The 22940-nt window shown below is 40.2% G+C and overlaps 1 protein-coding gene across 3 annotated transcripts in view; it reads right to left on the reverse strand.

The window, feature by feature from the left end:
• The window catches only part of LOC123498037 (gonadotropin-releasing hormone receptor-like), a 190035-nt gene that overhangs the window by 99767 nt on the left and 67328 nt on the right, over positions 1–22940 (reverse strand). For all 3 annotated transcript variants that reach the window (XM_045245116.1, XM_045245114.1, XM_045245115.1), the window contains one exon: positions 18381–19733. In XM_045245116.1, the coding sequence (XP_045101051.1) occupies positions 18381–19079 (699 nt within the window). In that variant the 5' untranslated portion in view covers positions 19080–19733. The remainder of the gene's footprint in view (positions 1–18380; positions 19734–22940) is intronic.

A 22940-nucleotide genomic window follows, 5' to 3' on the forward strand; every position in this document is an offset into this window, starting at 1 on the left:
ATATAACTTATTTCCCCCTACATTTTTTTCCTTTTTTGCCGCCTTTTTACATTCCCATATGTTACTTATTTTTTCTCATTTCTTCTTTTTCTATCCTTTTTTTTATCCCTTTTACAAGAAGAGTTCTGCCAAAAATGTTTATTTCCATGCTTGATATATCGCTGAACTAATTTTTTTTCCCTTGTTTTTCTCACGTTATCCTATTTTTATCCTATTTTTTCTGCTCTCCCGTCAAGGTCCTTTCTTCACTTTTATCGCAGTTACGTCAGTTTGTTCCCGTTTATTGAAGCTTTTCGTAGTGTAAATATGGTCTCCTTTTATTCCTTTCATCATCACTTCTTCTATTCCTCCTCTACTATTCTTCATCCTTCTTTTCTATCTCCGCTTCATCTTATCCTTGCTTTAATTTTCATCTCATAGAATTTTTTTTTCGTATCATACAAATATTCTCTCTTCTTCCCTTTCACCATCTATTCCTCATCTTCCTTCTTCCTTTACTCAGGTGTCTGTCTTCTGTCCACCGTCAGAATCTTCCTTCATCTCCCATTCATCTTATTTTCACCCTAATTTCACCTCATAGCTTTTTCGTAGCGTACAAATATCCTTCTTTCTTCTCTCTTACTATTCCTCATCCTTCTTCTCCCTTTATTCAGTTACCTCCCTTCTATCCACCGTCGGAATCTTCATTTTATTTCTCCTTCATCTTATCCTCACTTTAATTTCACTTCCCCCTCTCTATCATCGCAAATTAACTGACTGGGTTGGGAATAAATCTACATAAGAGTGGCAGGGAACTTACGTGCTAATGTATTCCGCTGCCTTCATTAAAACGGTAACACTAAACGAGAGGTATCAATCGTGTGTTTACGTGAAGAAAACGGAAGCACCACTGAGGAGCGTTCATTGTTCCTGCCGGTGGTAATCAAATGAGGGGTTACGTAATTAAGTGGGTTGTTATTGATAAGTGTGAGAATTTTTGCTTGAACTTTGTTGAAAGGTGGTGTTTTGAAGGAAGAATAGTAAAAGAAGGTGGCGTTGTAGAAGAAGGAGAAGGAAAAGGAAGAGGAGGAGGAGGCTGAGGAGGAGGAGGAGGAGGAGGAGGAGGAGGAGGAGGAGGAGGAGGAGGAGGAGGAGGAGGAGGAGGAGGAGGAGGAAGAGGAAGAGGAAGAGGAGGTGTTGGTGGTGAACGAAGAAGATAAAGAAGAAGAAGAAAAGAAAAAGAAGAAGAAGAACAACAACAACAACAAGAACAAGAACAAGAACAAGAACAAGATGATGATGATGATGAAAAGTAAAAAAAAAGAAGAAAAAGAGGAAGAAAAGAGGAAGGAGAAGAAACACAGAGAAGAAAATGAAGTAATAATGAAGAAAATGAAAAAAGAAAAAGAGGAAAAAAGAAAAAAGAAGAAGGAAAAGTTGGAGGAACAGAATAATGAGAAAAAAAATAACAAAAACGCCTGATTTACCTGATAAACCTGCCTATTTTTTCCAGCAACGCGCGTGAGTCAATTAGAACACTAAGAAAAACATTGCAGGGACGTCAAAATATTTGCTTTCAGTGGCGATAAATTTTCTGGCGCTTCGTATTGTTTTTTTTTTTCTCTTCCTTTTTATTTCTATTTATGGCCGTGATAGTCACAACACACGGGACAGTTTTATGCATTATTGTTATCACTTTACAGAAACACTTACTCCCACTGGTTATTGCTTCGTGTGATTACTCTCTCTCTCTCTCTCTCTCTCTCTCTCTCTCTCTCTCTCTCTCTCTCTTGGTGTGTCGGTTGGTGGGTCGGTTGGTCTGTCTATCTGTCTGTTTGTCTGTCTGTCTGTTTTTCCCACCCACCCTCCCTCTCTCTCTCTCTCTCTCTCTCTCTCTCTCTCTCTCTCTCTCTCTCTCTCTCTCTCTCTCTCTCTCTCTCTCTCTCTCTCTCTCTCTCTCTCATCTCATCTGATCGTTGTTTAATTAGTTTTCTCAAACAATATACTAAAGAGAGAGAGAGAGAGAGAGAGAGAGAGAGAGAGAGAGAGAGAGAGAGAGAGGAGACTAACGGACGCGAGTGAATTATTTCAGGGAAGCGAGAGTGGAATGAAAATATAAGGGAAGGGTGAGCATAAAGATGACCGTGGGATGAGAGTGTATTTGTGCTGCGAAATGAAGAAAGGTGGAGAGGGAGGTGGAGGTGGAAGTAGAGCTGAATGTGGAGGTGGAGGTTGAACTGCAGTGTGGATGAGTCAGGCAGGCACCATGAAAGAGAGAGATGCGTACGAGCTGAGTGAAGATGGAAAGAAATAAAATGTGGAGAAAAGTAATAAATAGATGAAATAAGAAAGATAGATTAAATAATGAAGATACTTATGGGAAGTTAAAAGAAATAGTGTGATTACAATTTATGGTAAGTCTCTCTCTCTCTCTCTCTCTCTCTCTCTCTCTCTCTCTCTCTCTCTCTCTCTCTCTCTCTCTCTCTCTCTCTCTCTCTCTCTCTCTCTCTCTCTCTCTCTCTCTGCTTTGTGAATAGACCGTATTTGTATGAAAGCAAAGGAATTTATTAAGATTTTAGATGGAACATGAAAAAGCAGTATATATTGCAAATTTGTTTAGTGAGTAGATTTTTTATATCAATGTTTTTATTAATCTCCTTTCTTGTCTCTTTGGAGTAGGGGGATGTGTGTGTGTGTGTGTGTGTGTGTGTGTGTGTGTGTGTGTGTGTGTGTGTGTGTGTGTGTGTGTGTGTGTGTGTGTGTGTGTGTGTGATAACTGAAGTCGTTCATGTGTTGTGAATTTACAGCCTGGGGGTGAGAGAGAGAGAGAGAGAGAGAGAGAGAGAGAGAGAGAGAGAGAGAGTATGGTAGATAGATAGAAAAGAAAGTGAATGTAGTTTCCATACATTTTCAGAGAATTTTATGGTATTTTGCGCTGACGTCCATTAATCATAAACTCTCAATTATTATCTTTGTTTGCAAGTCTCTCTCTCTCTCTCTCTCTCTCTCTCTCTCTCTCTCTCTCTCTCTCTCTCTCTCTCTCTGTCGAAATGTCGAAATGAAATATAGAAAATAGCAATCATCGCAATATGAGATTCTTACACACACACACACACACACACACACACACACAGACATGGACTGGCGCGCTCGCAAGCAAACTTTGCCCATTTATAACCATAAAACTTCCTTCTTCTCCAATATTCTTTTTTTTTTGCAATTATTTCTTCTTCCCTCTCTTCCTCTTCCTCCTCCTCCTCCTCCTCCAACCTCCAGCATTACATCATTTTTGCCTTTTTTGTTCCTTCTTCTCTTTCCCGTTTCTTCCCTCGCTGCCCTCCCCTCATGCGAGTGTCACCACAGTAAACAACGGGGATCGACCTGGCGTGTCACTGCTCGCAAAAATGTGTATACTTTTCTCATCCAGCTTTAGGCCCTGGCAGATTTATGTCGCCGGGCCGCGCTACACCAGCCCTTTTTCCTTTATTATTTCACCTCTGCACTTCCATCCAATTATTTTTTTTTTCTCCATTTTTACCATTTCAGATTTTCGTTGTTTGTGATTGTGCTATTGCTCTTGTTGTTGTTGTTGTTGTTGTTGTTGTTGTTGTTGTTGTTGTTGTTGTTGTTGTTGATGTTTTTATTTTGTTGTTGTTGTTGTTGTTGTTGTTGTTGTTGTTGTTGTTGTTGATGTTTTTGTTGTTGTTGTTGTTGTTTAATAGTAGTAGTAGTAGTAGCAGTAGTAGTAGCAGTAGTAGTAATAGTAGTAGTAGTAGTAGTAGTAGTAGTAGTAGTAGTAGTAGCAGTAGCAGCAGCAATAGTAAGTAACAGTAGTAGTAATAGTACTGCAGTAGTAGTAGTAGTAGTAGTAGCATTAGTAGTAGTAGTAATAATAGTAGTAGTAGTAGTAGTAGTAGTAGTAGCACTAGTGGTAGCAGTAGTAGTAGTAGTAGTAGTATTTGCTCTGTTATTAAACGTCTCATTTTGCACCCTCATTGAATATAACATCTTTTCCTTTTCAGTTTTCAGTTTTACATTTCCATTTCTTTTTACTTGTTTGAGTTTTTGTCCACATTTCACTATACAGGACTGTCATAAAGGTCCATCATTAACGTCATTTTTCCTCTATTTTTCCCTGAGTCCGCTGTAATTACCGATATTTGTCTCCCATACATTCACCTTTTACAATTCTAACTCTCGAATTTTGTAACTATCAACTAGTTTTAATTCATTTTCTTAATTTTCTAACATTCCGCGCACGTGTGTGTGGACCTATGTGTGGCCATTAGACACACGCATTGTCCTCTTAATTGAACTTCTACCACGCGACTCATTTGGCTCTCTTCCTCTTCTCTTCCTCCTCGTGCCGTCCATCCGGGTCTCTTGAGATGGCCAAAGTCTCAGCGTTTATCCCCGCGACCCCAGTGAGGAAGCAAATTCTAGAGAGTTACTGCTTCGTAATCCTAACCCCGACCACACACCCATCACTGCACCTATAACACGACCACTCCACTTCCTCACAACCCAGACACAAGACACCCCTTGGCGCCACATCCTGCACCCAGCTATGCACCCACTCAACGCTCTTCCTTTCATCTACTGCATCGCCCCTCCGAGACACCCCTGGCGCCACACGTTACTGCTCCCTGACACTACTGCACAGTCTCTCGTTCTCTCGTTTGTTTGTGTTAGCGGCGCACTGAGGGTATAAAGAAGGATGTACTGTTATTATGTTGAGTAAAAATGAGGAAAGTGATGCTTCGATATTGAGTAGGATCATTTTCTTTCGTATCTATCCTCCTCTCTCTCCTTCTCTTCCTCTTCTTTCTCCTATTCTTGTCTTCCTCCTTCTGCTCTTCCTGTTTTTCCTATTCCTCCATTTCGTCCTTTTCTTTCATATGCAGTCATGTGTATAAATTGTCAGTTCATAAAGTCAAGAAAATGTTTGGCGCTATTGGTACTGAGAGAGAGAGAGAGAGAGAGAGAGAGAGAGAGAGAGAGAGAGAGAGAGAGAGAGAGAGAGAGAGAGAGAGAGAGAGAGAGAGAGAGAGAGAGAGAGAGAGAGAGAGAGAGAGAGAGAGAGAGATTTAATATGTCCCGTTCAGCTGACAAAAAATCTATACAAGCCTCGGAAAAGTAAGAAAAATAAGGTATTGTGGTCTTAATACCAAACTCTTAATCTCTCTCTCTCTCTCTCTCTCTCTCTCTCTCTCTCTCTCTCTCTCTCACACACACACACACACACACACACGAGGTTCTTATGTCTATGTTTTTTTGTCAGTCTACATATGTATCTTTGTCTATCGACGAAATACGTATCTATAGGATGTCTTTCTTTAAGCCTGCTGGTCTTCTTATTTCTTTATCTTAGAAATGCAAACGGACACTGTGATGCAAAACCAGATAGACATTGAAGACAGACGTAGAGATTCAAGAGAAAGAAAAATAATAACCCATCATATAGACAAAAAGGTAACAGAGTGGATTGGAAGAACACATTGATTGATTAGCTAATGAAAAATGACCCATAGTTTGAACAGAGTTTGTTTCAAGAATATTCATCTGGAGAAACACAATAGCCAAGACCTGCGAAAGTGTAAATATTTGACACAGAAACTTTTGACGTATATTAATAGCAAAATGAGAGCAGATTATCGAGCAGGTCAAGGACGAAATGAAGACAAAACACATACGATAGTTTCCTTTAAAAAGAACCTCGTCATCCATCAACTTAACGCCAACCAGGGCTTCTTGTATCCTTTCAGTTTTGGCCTCCTCTTCCTCCTCCTCTTCCTCCTCCTCCTCCTCCTCCTCTTCCTCTTCCTCTTCCTCTTTCTCTTCCTCCTCCTCCTTTTCCTCCTCTTTCTTCCTCCTTCTCCTCCTCCTCCTCCTCCTCCTCCTCTTCCTCTTCCTCTTCCTCTTCCTCCTCCTCCTCCTCCTCCTCCTCCTCCTCCTCCTCCCCGTCTTTCCTCCCTCTCTACCTTATTATCCTTTTCTTTTTCAGCTCTTGCTCCTTCCCACTTCTTCCTCCTCTTCCTTTTCCTCTTCATCTTCCTTTTCTTCTTCCTTCTTTTCCTCCTGTCCTTCTTTCCATCTTACTCGTCGTGTACCTAGTTCCATTCAGCAACATTATACAAAACAACTGCTCAGTATAATTTCGAATAGCAGGAACCTTGTCTAACACTCGCAAAGATATTTCAACCCCCTAAGAAAAATATACCTAAGTGAGCATTGAGTCGTCATAAAAACCTGTATTCTGAAACGCTCTGCTCTCTCACCATCATGGTTTTCAAATGCTGTGGATGAAGATTCTCATGTTTTTAAGAGTGTTTTTCATGATTCTGGTGATAGATTGGTAAGATTTTTAGGTTATTAAGATGAAGAACTGTCTCCAAAACCACGCTATTTGTCCGTGTGGCCTTGCAAAATTGTTGTAGTGAGAGAGGAAGGCGTTTCTCAATATGGGTTAAAGAAAGATCCGCAATTTGTCTGCCGTTTGCTTGGTGGAGGGAAAGCCAGAGCCAGAAGGGCAATGATAAGAGTGATGTGACGTGTATAGCTTTGGAGGAGGAGCTACACGCATGCTATATTTCGCTGTCTGTCTGTCTATGTGTCGGTTGGTCAGTCGGTCTGCAGGTTTGTATGTGAGTCTCTCTCTCTCTCTCTCTCTCTCTCTCTCTCTCTCTCTCTCTCTCTCTCTCTCTTTATGTGAGTATGTATATTAACGAATTGTTTTCCGTAGACAAGAATGAGCACGAAAGAGAGAGAGAGAGAGAGAGAGAGAGAGAGAGAGAGAGAGAGAGAGAGAGAGAGAGAGAGACCTGGAGAGCATTTTTTTTACATTCTTTATCAGTATCTTATGTATTTGACTTTTCTCTCTTATTCTCTCTGTCTTTGTTATTCATCCTCAGTTATAATATTTTACTTTATTCTATTCACTGCACTTTATTTTATTTCTCGATATATATTCTATTTTTCTTTCAGTCTTCGTTGATTCCTTTATGTTCCTTCCTCCCACGTCTTCCCTGTCAGATATTTGGTCATTGTCCTTGAAGTTCACCACTGACACATAAACATTTCCTTCTTTTATGGGACACTCAATACACCGGCAAAGTTTTCGAAGAGGGGTTCTTTGTAAGGCTTTCTTTCACTTTCCCACACAATTTGATTACGCCCTCCAAGTTAACCAATTCTCCTTATTCACGTGTACAATGGGTCTGAATGGAACTTTTCTCTCTCTCTCTCTCTCTCTCTCTATCTATCTATCTATCTATCTATATATCTACCTCTATCTATATATCTACCTCTATCTATTTATCTATCTATCTATCTATCTATCTATCTCTTTCTTTCTCACTGAAATTCGTCACCCTTAACAAAACGCCAGACAAGTAATAGAATTCTTGAAAGTACAATTGAGTAAGGAGGCAGCTGCATGGTCACGGCTAAGCAATCGCCGGCACCATTAAAACATTCACACATGTACGGAGAGAACAACTTGCTATGTAAGGGAAAGAAAAGAAAAGAAAACTTCATTTCGAGCTCTGTTGTTCCTAAAATCACTCGTAATTTTACTAAGATCGCTAATGTTGGTGCATTGACTGATTGGTTGATTGACTAAAGATGAGAGAGAGAGAGAGAGAGAGAGAGAGAGAGAGAGAGAGAGAGAGAGAGAGAGAGAGAGAGAGAGAGAGAGAGAGAGAGAGAGAGAGAGACGTCTATGTAGTTCAGTGATGATATACCCGCTATTCACAGACATCGAGAAATTAAGGTCATTGAGGGACGACTTCATGATCACTACCGACATATTGTAAAGAAAACATTGTTGCTATTTGATATCTTTTAGAGCTGGAGTACACTCATTCTTAATATCAGTATGTAAACCTAATTGCTGTTGTCTTGTTGTTGCCAGGTGGTTGGAAATTCGCGAATGTATAGATCACACGTATCGTTAGAGTGAGAGCGATAAAAGTAACCAGAGCGGAGAACAATATGGGCAAATTATTCAGAGCCTCGCTATTGATATTGGGCAAATACAAACCGTATGTATGTACCGGTCATTAACTTCTGATACACAGGTTTGTGACGGAATGTTATGACCTTCTAACTAATCACAGGAAAACAAACAAGCTCGTGTAACCTTTCGTCATATTAATTGGAGTAATGTTATCTGCCCTGTTTAATGAAAGAAGTTTTTAATGATAAGCCAAATCATGAAACCCTTCTCTTAGTATCTGTGTTTCCTTCAACAACAGAAATTTCAAAATTAACCACACTCTCTTCAACGCTGCATCGACGGAACCTTCTTATCTCAACAAATAGGTTGTATTGTATTGTGGTTACGTTTGCCGGTAATGATACAGGTCTGTAATGATACAACTCTGCCAACCTATGTTCTATTTTAAACAGGTTTTCTTAATCAGTGCAGGCTTTGTTACCTTTCTGTCATTCTAGTATCACTCGATATTCACTATTGAGCGATTTCTTCGTCACTGGTTGCGTTGCACAAATTGTTCTTATTGCTCCAGAAGCACCTGGACAGCGATGGCCAGGAGACATTCATGCAGCTAGAAATGGAGGATTGTAGCACCGGACAGATTAAGTGTGGAAATTGTGCGCTGCTGGCGTTGCATGTATTTGTAGTTGACCATAAAAACATTAGTGTGGACTTGACCTTAACAGAGACGATCCTTGTCATCAGTCGTTATTATTTACAGCAAGATATTTTGAAAAGAAAATAGAAGGGGAGGGTATCTTATATACTAAGATTTTGTTTTCCTTTTTCTTTCTACCCGAGGCGTGTGGAGGGGGAATGATGACCTCGTCTGTAAAATCTGACGTACCACACATTTGGATCCCGCTGAGATATTTATTGTGCTTTTGCGTGCACACAAAACACTGCATTTTACTCTTCACTTGCTCTTGTCTTCTTTAGTAAACTTATTTCCCTTTTGCTCAACAATTTTTCTGCTTCAATTTCCTTCTCTTCTTACATTCCCTCCTTTAACTTTTCTCGTCAGAACGCTTCTCTGATTACAAATCCTATCTTAATCACAAGTTTTCTTTATTTTACTTTTCCTTTGACAGCTCTTTTAACATCCTGATTTTACTGTTTCTTTTCCTATTTTCCTCTCCACGTTTTTTTTCTGGGATCGTATTTTTTTTCTATTTTCTCTTTTGTATACTGAATTTCTTTCCTTTACCTGGAATCTCTTTTACCTTTCCTTGCAAACATTCTTCCACTCGCTTTTTTGGATGCTATGAACTACGCTTTTTATGTTCTTTCCTCTCGTGTTTATTTTTTTTTTTGTATTCTTTAGATCCAACTCCTCTTTTTACTGTTTCCCTCTCTTCATCCCACGCTTTCATCTTTTTATAATCTTTCCATGTGCTATTTTTACGGTACCCAACATTGTCTCAGCTTCCTTTCTCCTTCAGTGTTATTATTTTTCATTTTCATAACTTATATTTAGCAAAATGAATTAGAAGACATATTGTTACTTGAAAGCAATAGTATAAATTTCAATTTTCAATAAGCTGCACAAAATTTGGAGGTTTCCACACACACACACACACACACACACACACACACACACACACACACACACACACACACACACACACACACACACACACACACACACACACTGGCTTCACGAGCCTGAGGACCGGGGTTCGATTCCCCGGCCGGGTGGAGATATTTGGGTGTGTCTCCTTTCACGTGTAGCCCCTGTTCACCTAGCAGTGAGTAGGTACGGGATGTAAATCGAGGAGTTGTGACCTTGTCCCGGTGTGTGGTGTGTGCCTGGTCTCAGGCGTATCCGAAGATCGGAAATAATGAGCTCTGAGCTCGTTCCGTAGGGTAACGTCTGGCTGTCTCGTCAGAGACTGCAGCAGATCATACAGTGAAACACACACACACACACACACACACACACACACACACACACACACACACACACACACACACACACACACACACACACACACACACACACACACACACACACACACACACACACAAATAAATCAATATTTTTCCACGAGAAGTATTTACCAACAACGACAAGGGCACAAGCTAAAAAGTAACATTAGATAGATTAGGACAGCAGCTTTTTGAATACTAAAGTTCATTGGTGTAATGTAGCCTTTATACTTTTAAGTAATAATATTTCGTTAAACTTCCGCTATAACGATTGTGTGCGTCTGTGTGTGTGTGTACCTAATTTCACCACCACGGTCGTCTGCTGGTCACCCAGCCAGTCTTCCCTATTACGGAGCGAGCTCAGAGCTCATAGACCGATCTTCGGGTAGGACTGAGACCACAACACACTCCACACACCGGGAAAGCGAGGCCACAACCCCTCGAGTTACATCCCGTACCTATTTACTGCTAGGTGAACAGAGGCTTCACATTAAGAGGCTTGCCCATTTGCCTCACCGCCCCCGGGAATCGAACCCGGTCCCACTCGATTGTGAGTCGAGCGTGCTAACCACTACACTACGCGGTGTGTGTGTGTGTGTGTGTGTGTGTGTGTGTGTGTGTGTGTGTGTGTATGTAATTCACCTCGGTCGTCTGCTGGTCACCCAGCCAGTCTTCCTCATTACGGAGCGAGCTCAGAGCTCATAGACCGATCTGTGTGTGTGTGTGTGTGTGTTTCACTGTTTGATCTGCTGCAATCTCTGACGAGACAGCCAGACGTTACCCTACGGAACGAGCTCAGAGCTCATTATTTCCGATCTTCGGATAGGCCTGAGACCAGGCACACACCACACACCGGGACAACAAGGTCACAACTCCTCGATTTACATCCCGTACCTACTCACTGCTAGGTGAACAGGGGCTACACGTGAAAGGAGACACACCCAAATATAGAGAATAAAAGGCATTATTTTTGGATTCCAAAACTTTACATTTACCAAAAAATTGTGAAGTTAGATAACTAGACCATGAATATTTTCCCTAACCACCTTTATTTCAAAGATGAAATGAAATATTTTTCACAAGAATCTGTCATCACTTTCAGAAAGGATATTTATAGACATTTAAGTGATGACATCCTTGACAATAACGTCACTACAATCAATTCTTGTGAATTATTTGTTTCTCCACATCAATATAATTAACTTCATAACTGTTAGGGAAAAACTTGTGAATTTCCTACATTATCTTTTTATTGTATTCGATTTAAAAGTATTGTTAATTTATTCGTTTCAGTGGAGTTTGAAATTTTGGCCACAGGCTAAGAGTGTCCAGCCTCCATTCAGGATTTTGTGTTAAAGTTTAAATTTGAAAACAAGTTGATACCAGAGCAGTCTCGGTTATCAGTGGGCAAAACTCCTTAGAGAGAGAGAGAGAGAGAGAGAGAGAGAGAGAGAGAGAGAGAGAGAGAGAGAGAGAGAGAGAGAGAGAGAGAGAGAGAGAGAGAGAGAGAGAGAGAGAGAGTTTGTTTATGTGTGAGTTTGGATTACTCTGTGTCTACGTTTGTAGATGCCAATGTTTCAGGATCGGTATTGAATAACTAATATATGATAAATCATGATAGGAAAATTAATTCACATATCGTGTCAGATTTAGATTATAAATAAAGTTTATCTTGATAAATTACTGGCCCCTGAAATTACAATATTAAGCATTTGTCATTTGGATGACATCAATATCGTCTCTTTTTTCTGTCCAATTTATTAATTTATTACTTATTTATGTATCTATCTGTTTATCTGTTGATCATTTGTTTAGTTACATTCATTCATTTATTCTTTACGTTTGTCTTTTTATTTTTGACTTGTAAAATCAAAGGAAATATTTTTGGGATACTGCATTCCATAAGATCTTTTCCTCTGACTATGCCTTGTTAATCAGTACCATAAAACTGAATGATTAAGTTACTAAAGCGTCTCCCAACTTTTAAGAAAGAGCATGGTTGATTCAGGATTTCTCTCCAAAAATACCGATAAAGCAGTCAAGCTTTGAATACTACGCCAATATAAAACTTATACAGCATCACCAAAATTAAGTTTTCCACAGACTCTCTTAAATATCTGAAAGGAAAAATAACAATGTAGAATCTCAGCAGTTTCCTTCAGTTTCATTGTATATACTATATATATATATATATATATATATATATATATATATATATATATATATATATATATATATATATATATATATATATACGTATAATCATGTTTTCTCTTCTTTGTGCGTGGTTTTAAATTCCAACTAACAATATTTTTCATGAAATATGATTTTTCAAATATATAGAAACATGCTGATAATTTCCCACATAAAATCTTAATGTAATATTGAAAACGGTCAAACAGCGCTGCTTGAATTAAACAACATGACGCACAGTATGTCGAGCTGCAATTAACGATAACTTATAATTGCCTCATTTTCATAAATAGAAGTGAAGTTACAAACAGATATGTTGTTTATATGAGCAAAGTCCTCCTTGCAGTTAATCCATTTAGAAAGATTCAAAATAATATTTCCAAGTGACAAAGGCTAAATATACAAAATAAATAATTGATCGTATTATGTATAAACGGTAACATTTTAATTTGCTCTGCCTAGCTTCGCCAAACGCTGAATCATTTGCAGACTCTATGAAATCGAGCACAGGCTGCTCCTGGCACTCTTGTTCTAGGAATGAAGGGTTATCCGCTTCATTCAACTTCCTTGCAATGTTTTTTGGAATATTGTTGTTACCACAGATAACCCACATTGCCATTAGTGTGTCAGTAATAGCCATGACTTCTTCCAACATACTTCTTTTATCAATTAGTTCTCGAATCACTATAATAAATATTCTGTTTTCTTCTTTGCTATCTGAGAGTTTCTTCTTCCTTTTTTCTGGACGATCATAATCTTAGTTCTCTTTATACACGTCTGCAAAAAGAGAACATCAGATGACTTTAGAGCCTTGGCAAGCAAAGTGACAGGATCATTTTTTTTTGGCTAGACCACGCAATCGCCCCATTTGCAGGCAATGACACTCAGTCGCCTTGCCCAGGTAACGAGTGTGGCATGCAATATGTTTTGGGCACCCTCTTTCTATGCCCGTAACATTTGCATTCAGGCTTCCTCTAGGAAACACACACGAAACCAATACCAGATAACTCGCTTAGTCTCCCTCTTCTTCTGGTATGCTCTCAGTATTCCTTGGTGGCAGGTAGGATTTTCAGAATATGAGATAAATAAAAAGAGCTTCGGAAACGTGTCCACTCGCCGCGATGATCAGGTTGGTAGACGTTAATCCAACCTAAGTAGCTTTCTCCATGTACGCATTCCAGAAGACTTCAGTATGGCCAAAGTAAGAGTAGGGAGTAAACATTATGAAAGGGCAGTGTGTAGTGCTCGAGAATCACACACACACACACACTCTCTCTCTCTCTCTCTCTCTCTCTCTCTCTCTCTCTCTCTCTCTCTCTCTCTCTCTCTCTCTCCTCTGGTACCTAATTAGTGAGCATATTCACAGTTATATGATGGAGAATCTTGTGGAATAGAGTTAAAGTGGAGAGAGAGAGAGAGAGAGAGAGAGAGAGAGAGAGAGAGAGAGAGTAAAGAGGGATAGAAGTCGGAAAATGAAGAAATTTATGACACGAATTACAGATAATAAACCAAAGTTATTCTAATCAGCGGCGCCTTTCTCTCTCTCTCTCTCTCTCTCTCTCTCTCTCTCTCTCTCTCTCTCTCTCTCTCTCTCTCTCTGTACACAATAACACATTCACACTGGTTAATTTCGTTCGACGTGTTGCATGTGAAACAAATCATTTCCTCCTTGTCGGTTGTGGTTGTGTGGTGTTGTCTCGTGTGTTGCTTCGCCTCCAGTGTTAGTGTCGTCTTCCATTTATTCATTAATGCAGCGATGGAGAAGCCAGCGCATGAAATTTGTGTTCCTGTCTTCCCGTCTATATCTTGATGAGCTTCGTGTTGTGTTTGTAATGTATTTCTAGTAAGTTTTATTCATAGTAAGAGAGAGAGAGAGAGAGAGAGAGAGAGAGAGAGAGAGAGAGAGAGAGAGAGAGAGAGAGAGAGAGAGAGAGAATTATCTGATAAGAGTAATTAATGGAGATAGGTCAGTCAGTCTTGTTAATACCCATTTCCCCTCTTCCTACTTCGCTTCTTCTCTTCCCCTTCTCGACTCTTTGCCATCTCACCTTTACATCTTCCTAGAACAGTATTTCTTAAACTGGGGTGCTGGAACCTCCACGAGTGCTGAAATTGGTTCAGGGGTGCGCTGGAAAGTGCTGAATACATGGCGGCAAAATGTCAGTATTCGTAACACAGGGTGAGCAGTACTGAAGAGATGCGTTTTGACAAATGTAGTGTGTGTGTGTGTGTGTGTGTGTGTGTGTGTGTGTGTGTGTGTGTGTGTGTTTGTCATCATGAACTTCAACCTGATTTTGTACTATGTTAACGCATTTTAGTATGGTAATGAAGAGCACTGAGTTTGTACGAACCCTCCACACTTTCGTAAAAAAGTCCGCGTCATAAAGCTTTCTGGTACACGGTTGGTACTTTATGTTACTCACGCAGTACTGCACTTCACTTTATTTTAGCATTGTAGTAACACGATGCCAGCCAAAAATAGGGCATGCTGGACACCTCACTACAAGGATGCCAAGATCAGAAAACGCTGTCCTAGAATATCCTTCCTCATCATCTTCTGTCTTCTCAATTTAATTTTTCTTTATCTTCCCGGCTTTTTTTATGTGCCATCTTTAATCACCCCTTAAAATTAAAGTTGTTTCTCCTCCTCCTCCTCCTCCTCCTCCTCCTCCTCCTTCTCCTCCTTCTCCTCCTCTCCTTTCTGCTCCTGCCCCATTCATTCGTCCACTGCAACATAGTGCTTATCTCCATCGTGTGACTCCAGCCCATCTTTCCTTTAGTATCTCGCATTGCCTTTCACTCTCTCTCTCATCAGTCTCACAGCTCTGATAAGCCAGTCTCATCAACTTATCCCGCAGTAAACCGTAAAGTTTTATTTACTTTATTATTTTTTTCAACAATGAGCGCTATATTCTTCACCGTGTGTGTGTGTGTGTGTGTGTGTGTGTGTGTGTGTGTGTGTGTACGCATGCGCTCGCTTTGTTTTGTTCATCGTTGTTTGCAGATATTCAAGTATATTAAACTTTTTGTGTTGTTGTTAATGTTGTCTTTTTCACTGTTATTTATCACTATAGTCACCAATTGTACCAACTATTTTCACTCATCATCATCATATTTTTTTTTTTTTTTACGGTAAGGCCTATAGCGCCAGTAGGCACACTTGAAGAGTGTATAGGAAACGCTGTTCAGCTTCCGCCCATTAGTGGCGCAGGCGATTTTATTTATAGTGGTACCCATATTAGGGCCCATATCACCGCCCAAGCTCATCTTGAGTGTAACCACCTAGAACCTGGGTATCATGGTGATATGTAGGTAACTTTAAACCACTCGACAAATGGCAAAGTGTTTTAAGGCTGTACTTGGTGGGATTGGAACCCACGCGTAGACGTCTGCCCGATCCCACGCTCACCACCTTATCCACTATGCCACCAGTATCATCATCAGTATCATATGTCTGTCCCTTCGTTGAGTAAGACAGGATATGTCATGCCTCCGAGGCAGGACAGGCGGAAATGGCTGCAGCAATAATAACAGAAGCTAATATTGGAGTAATATAACACAACAAGCAGCTGGCGCATGAAGGCGCGATACAGCCACTGGTCCATGGCTAACTCTGTACACACACATCCGACATGAAGAGATATGAAAAAAATGTAGGGTGGTATCATCAGCGAAGGGGTGGACAACAAGTTTGTTTTAGAAAATCATTGATGAATAATATGAAGAGAATGGGTGACAGGACAGAACCCTGAGGAACACCGGTGTTAATAGATTTATTCAGTTTAACTGTTGCACTCCATAGATTTATCTGAAAAGGTTCAATCAAGTTGTCCAATTTTGCTCTGGATATAGAGGAGTGATAGGTTGTGGTAGAAGTGATAAACTATAAGATGTTAAAGGAAAAGAGTTACGTATAGACAGTTGTTGTGACTCAGACCAGTGTAATTGTGGTGTGGTGGGCGTGAGGTGAGGAACCCAAGGGGCGGCACTGCAGTTGTATTCTTTCCAGTAAATTGTAAGAAAAATTAAGTAAGGTATTTGTCACCAAGTCACCACCATAAACAACATACATGAGACCACTGAAGGACGCCCAGTGCTTTTCGGTCATCTATCATGTTATACATGGTGGGAACAGTAAACCATGTAAGCTTAAAAAATGCGCTAACCATAGGCAAAAAAAATCATAAAATCATAAGAGTAATGGTTAGAGGAAGGAATCAATACTCCTCTCCACTGACAGCATCATTTAACTATTTAACTCAGTTTGTGCCTGGCTTTGGAAAAATCCCGAAATTGAATTTTAAGAAAGGAATGTGAGAAGAGACCAACTCAATTAGGAAAAATAAGCTAATGAAATGATAATTTGGTTGGTGTGAGTGAGCAAAAAGACAATGTACGGGTGATGGCCATAACACATCTTCTTTATTGTTATTTCCAGACATAAGTACTCGTATTGTTTTTATATTGTTTTATGCTCTGTTTTCTGACCATATTTTTCTCTAATGTCTTTCAGATAAACCAACTTGTATGAATCAAATAGTGGCAGTAATACTATTAACTTTAGTAATAGTTGTAGTAGCAGAAGAAGTAGCAGTAGTAGTAGTAGTAATAGTAGTAGTAGTAGTAGTAGTAGTAGTAGTAGTAGTAGTAGTAGTAGTAGTATTGGTAGTGGTAGAATTGTTGTTGTTGTTGTAGAAACGATACCAACACAAATAACGTAATATTTTTTCAAGTAAGTGATGCTAGGTCAGATGTAAAATAAAGAAAAAGGAAAGGCAATGAAGAAGACTTTAATCATTGTGTTTGGTCAACTTCTTAAAATCAATAGGAAAGGTGCCTTACAATAAAAAGTTCTAGTTCAAGGCAGTGACCAGTGTTGTTACTTGCGAATGCAGCGCAGGAAGTGAGAGCAAAGATAAGAAAGAGGAAGGGCGAAAGGCGCGCACTCTGATATGGCAGGGAGCGGCGGCGCGGGATGTGGTAAGGCGAGACAAGTGGCGGTGCAGTGTGGGTAATGTGAGGTGCAGCTGGCTGGAGAAACCTTAACTGTTCCGTGATAGTTTTCTAAGATACGCGACACACACACACACACACACACACACACACACACACACACAGCCTTCCCGTTATGTGCCTTATTGGGATTCCTTTGAGTGACTTTACCATCTGCATCAGGAATATTAATACTTCCTGGTGTTTAACTTTACCCACTAGACCAGAGCGTGGCCTTGACCACTACAAGGACACCTCCCGCAGTCTGGCAGTGAGCAGCACCCCTTATCAGTAGAGAAAACAGGTAGTAGCGATCAAAGAGGGAAAAAACAAAAAAACTATCCGCCTCAACACTACAAACTTGTAATAATGGCACTTGGCGGGAGAAGCGTAGTGTTCTGTATGCAGCAGCCGGCACCATCTAAGTGGCTATTCATTCAAGGAACAACACTCGCCGAGGAACACAAGCTGGAACTTCGTGTAAAAATATCATGTAACACAAAGAAGACTGAAAGAGAATGAGGCAGCCAAAGTGAAAGAAAGTGAGGTGGTGAGAGTGAAGGTGAAAGCCTCTTCTCTCCTCTCCACTAGTCCTTGCGTCTGAAGTGCTAAAGTTGTTACTTCTTTCCCTCAACAACTTGCGGTGAAGCCATCCTACCTTCCCCCTCCCCCCATCCTCGATTCTGCCAGTGTCTTCTCGCTTCGTCTCCTCAACCAACGACCTCCTCCAGCAAATGTCAAAAGGATACTATTAACGAGGGAAAGGTTACAAAACACACACACACACACACGCACACACACACACACACACACACACACACACACACACACACACACACACACACACACACACACACACACACACACACACACACACACACACACACACACACACACACACACACACACACACACACACACACACACATTCGTCGTTGCATCACGCCTTAAGATCTTTTAGATAAAACTATTCTTCAAACTTTTTGGAATTAAGTGTATTTTGTAATTTATGGTGGCAGAAAGCAGGAAATGATCTAATGTTACCTTCTTGATTGACATTGTTAGTTATCCATACTTGCATCTAAATATTGGAATGAAGTATTTTCTTTAGATTTACTCTTCGGTAACACCTGAACCAATATTCATACTTATTCTACTCTCCGGTAACACAAATATGATGACGGTGACAAAGAGTAGCGCATCTGACTGACCTGTGGAGGAAGGAAAGATGTGAACAGCATGCAGTGCTCATGTGGCGACCAGGGGAAGAAGAGAGGTGACGGATGCTTACCTGCGGGATACTGAGAATGCCGCTCAGCACCCACACGAAGATGATGCTGTAGCTGCAGTGCCGCTGGGTGTCTGAGCGGCGCATTGGATAGCGCACTGCCGTGAACCTGTCAACGCCAATCAACACCAAAATGAAGGTGGACAGGTATAGACTGAACATCTGCATGTACTTTATGAACTTGCAGAGAAAGTTCCCAGCGAACCACTGCACTGTGAAGGTCCACACGGCCTCGGTGGTGAGACAGGCGAAGGTAACGAAGAGGTCAGCTACGGACAGGTGGTGGATAAGCGTATACACAGTGGAGCGAGAGCGTCTCTTCTCCCTCGCTATGCTGACGATGGTTGCCGTGTTGCCCACCAAGGAGAGCACCGCCATCACGGCCAGCACAATGGTCCGCACCTGGGACTCCGGAGTGAACTGCGGCGCGTGACCCAGGCATGCGGTGGTGTTGGGCAGCGAATGGTTGAGCCGGCGGAGGGCATCGCACTGCTCCTCTGCCAGCACACTCACCCCGCCCGCTGCTACCGCCGCGGCCTCTGTCAGGTTCAGTCCCAACAGGAAACTTTCTTCCAAATCTAACTCCTCCGTTAGCTTTGGGGAGGACAGCGTGCTCCAAACCTCCCATGCCTCCACGCCATCAGTCCCCGCCTCCTCCCGCGCCTCCCTCAGTGTCTCCGTGGACGAGAGTCCCTCCACCATGCCGCGAATGTTCTTGTCTCGGTCAGCGGCCGTCCGTGGGCCCCGTGTGGCCTCCTCCCAGCACACACATCACCTTACAGCTCACTCTGCCACACAGTTCATTGTCTTAGTGTGTCTTTCCTCCCTTCCTGTCTTTCCAAATGAGAGTACTGCGTACAGACGCTTTCTCCATCACCATTCATTAGATGTCTTTGCTTCGTATTACTAGTTCTCTACAAATTTTATTTTACTTAATCTTCGTAAGCGTGTTTTCTCATATTTCATGATTTCTCTCCCATTTTCTTCCCACTTCACGTGTTTGTCCCTCCGGAGCGTCGTTCATTGCCACTCATGTTCACTTCTCGCCGCTGATCTTCTTTCTTCTTTAGAACTCAACACCTCCTCTGAGTACAGTACAGAGGAGTGTGAGGTATTTTTTACACCGAAAGAGAGAGAGAGAGAGAGAGAGAGAGAGAGAGAGAGAGATTTGTCAAGTATATCTTAATTTCATAGATTGCTCCTTTGCTGTTTTGCTTTACTTTTTAATTTTTCTTCGTGGCAGGTAAATTTATGCAATGTTTATTTATTTCATCTTTTTCCTGATTTTTTATCTAATAAAATTCATTAGTGGCTTTTTGGTTCCTTTCTCGTGGATTGTTTTGTTTCCACTGTAATCTGAAAAAGAAGAGATGAAAAATTAATTACAAGATGATTTAGCATTGTGTGTGTGTGTGTGTGTGTGTGTGTGTGTGTGTGTGTGTGGTGAGTGGGTGTAAGATGATTTTATTTTATTTGTATACTTAACAGTGCCCATAATAGCACCAGCAGCAACAGCAAAAACAACAACAACAAGAATAACAACGACAACACCACCACCAACAACAACAACACTTCTACTATTACTATCCATAATGATAATGATAACAATGATGATAATAATAATAATAATAATAATAATAATAATAATAATAATAATAATAATAACAGTAATAGAAAATAATAATAATAGTACCAGCAGCAGATAGATGGATATATCGATTGTTTCAGAGAGAGAGAGAGAGAGAGAGAGGTTTAGTTCAAAGGGAAAATTTTTGAGTGAACGTGTCATATGTTGATGATAACTAATGGTTGTTTCCTTATTCCGCATCTTGACCAGCTGGATAATCTTTGATCGGCGCGGGTTTTGTTTCACTTTACCCAGTCTCATCACTCGTTTATCAATACCAGTAATCAGACAGTTGTATTGATCTCTTATCATATGTGTGTGACGCTTACAACATTAAAGTGTTCTTGTACATGTAACTTATGATTCCAATCGGCTTAACCTATAGAAAACACTGATAACTGTATATAACTGAACTCCCATTCAAACCTCTCTCTCTCTCTCTCTCTCTCTCTCTCTCTCTCTCTCTCTCTCTCTCTCTCTCTCTCTCTCTCTCTCTCTCTCTCTCTCTCTCCTATCTACTCTCATAAATTCTTCGTAAATTTTGCTCCTCCTCATCTTTCCTCTCTTCTCAGCCTCCCAATATCCAATGTAGCCAACAAAGCCTCATCATTACCTCTCATGGCGCCTCTTCCTTCACTCCTTTACTCCTGGCAGCACAATCCACCACAATCTTTTTCCATTTCTCCCTCTCTTCCTTTTATTTACAGACGCCTTTTTTTAATTACTTGGTGTACCCTTTGCGCGCCGCCGCCTCGGATCGCTGGCCAACCTAACCCTTCATCTCGCCACATAGCTCTGAGGGATTTTGGGTCTCTTATTGCTAAAGCTGATGGGAAATATATACTTTCATTTTCCACTGAAATATTTTAACTTTCAACATAAATTGAAGTCTTTGTGGCAGAAAAGTTTCCTTCTTAATACTGTGAGAAATTGAAAAAATATATATCTTGATAAATATCATTCCATTTATCAGCCTTAAGTTGTGAACCGCTACATCCTATGGGCATTTTAAATCTGATTCCTTGGAATTGTAGAAGTAGCGTTCCATCTGTGCCAAACGAAACAAATTCAAGCAGTTTATTCTTTGTAGATGAAGAGAAAGATACATGATCATATTGGCATGTATATATCATGTTTATGTGAGCAGTAATGTAACTTTTACAGAAGAAAGATCGGTGATATTAGACGAAGCGAAAATATTGATTTACTTCTAAAGAGAATATATGAAGGGAAGGTAAATTTTAGATTCCGCAGTGGCCAATTTATCCCTTGAGTCAGCCAGGTATACCCAACACTTACCGCACCTGGGGAAAACCTCGTCTTGCGTGGGCGCCTTTCCTCATTAATCTTTCATCACACACAAAAGGATGGCAACGTTTGGTGCTATTTTTGTACCTCCACTTTTCGAATTTCTCCCATGATGTGTCTCTCTGACATGCCGAGGAGTGCCATGCATGCAGGGGAAGTTGAATTTAATGTGTAATACTTATCTCGGTTCCATGGTGACTGTGCTTACGTTTGTTTGGTCTGTATTGCCAGCACTATATACGTTATGTATCTTAACCTGTGGTCCGAAAATAACCATGCCAGCGTCGACATTTACGATCGCCATTATTATGCTTTATATGCATATCTTGTGGTAAATAATCGTGTAGTGTCTCTGGAAGAGTGGTAGGCTTGCGTTAATAATGTTTAATTAGATCTTCAGAATAAAACAAAGTACAGCGAGCCAAGTGGAGCATTGCCTTCGGTGATAACATTAATACATATATCTTTGACATTCCCACATAGTAATTAACAACTATTTATCCTTATTACTAATTATCAATTTTTAATAGGTTTTTTCAGATCTATGAATGATTAATAAAAAAAAAAGTTATTTATTCTTGTGTCATAAAATGCAAAATAACTAAACATTTTTCATATAAAAAATATAAAGCTTCACTTTTCTCTTGGTTACTGTCACGATGTAACTGATGCTCTTGTCACCACTACTTTTTCTTCATTCTCTATTTATTATGTTTTTTTTTTTATTTATTTTGCTGGACTAGTCTTCTCTTATATTTTAGTATCGTTTCCTTTCTCTCTCTCTCTCTCTCTCTCTCTCTCTCTCTCTCTCTCTCTCTCTCTCTCTCTCTCTCTCTCTCTCTCTCATTCTATTTTTACTCCATAGTCTTTTACGTATGTTAATTACATTGTACAGCAGAAAATAGAGTCTCGCTTTTAACTGGTGATAAAGAAAAATATAGTCACTCTTATTTCTTCAATTTTTTCTTTTTTGATAACTTCCCAATTATAACGTCAGTCGTACTTTCATCATCATCATCATCAACAGCAGCATCACAATCTTCTTGCTCTTCATGTTCTTGTTAATGTTCTTCTTGTTCTTTCTCTTTCTCTTCCTATTCTTCTTCTTCATTACGAAGGTGGGAATGTTGTTGTTGTTGTTGTTGTTCCTGTTGTTGTTTCTGTTTTTTTGTTGTTGTTTCTGTTATTGTTGTTTCTGTTGTTGTTTATGTTGCTGTTGTTTCTGTTGTTGTTGTTGTTGTTTATGTTGTTGTTTATGTTTATGTTTATGTTTATGTTGTTGTTGTTGTTGTTGCTGCTGCTGTTGATGTTATTATTTTTGTTATTGATCATCACTTTTTTTTTCCTCTTTTTTCTAACCACCACCAACACCCCCTCCTAACCATCACCTTTTTGTCCTCCTCCTCCTCCTCTTCCTCCTCCTCTTCTCTTTCCTCTTTTTCCTCCTCCTCTTCCTGCATATTTTTTTGCTTTATCTATTATTCTTGCAGATGTCATTGTACTTTTTTTCTAGTGTTGTCTCCAGCGAATATTTGTCTCCATACATTTTTTTTAAGACTTCTTTTTATGTCTATTTGCTTTTAGGTTGATTCGCATCTGCTCTTAATAGTAACGTTATGTAAATCTCT

Source organism: Portunus trituberculatus, chromosome 47 (assembly GCF_017591435.1).
Source record: "Portunus trituberculatus isolate SZX2019 chromosome 47, ASM1759143v1, whole genome shotgun sequence".
NCBI classification, from domain to species: domain Eukaryota; kingdom Metazoa; phylum Arthropoda; class Malacostraca; order Decapoda; family Portunidae; genus Portunus; species Portunus trituberculatus.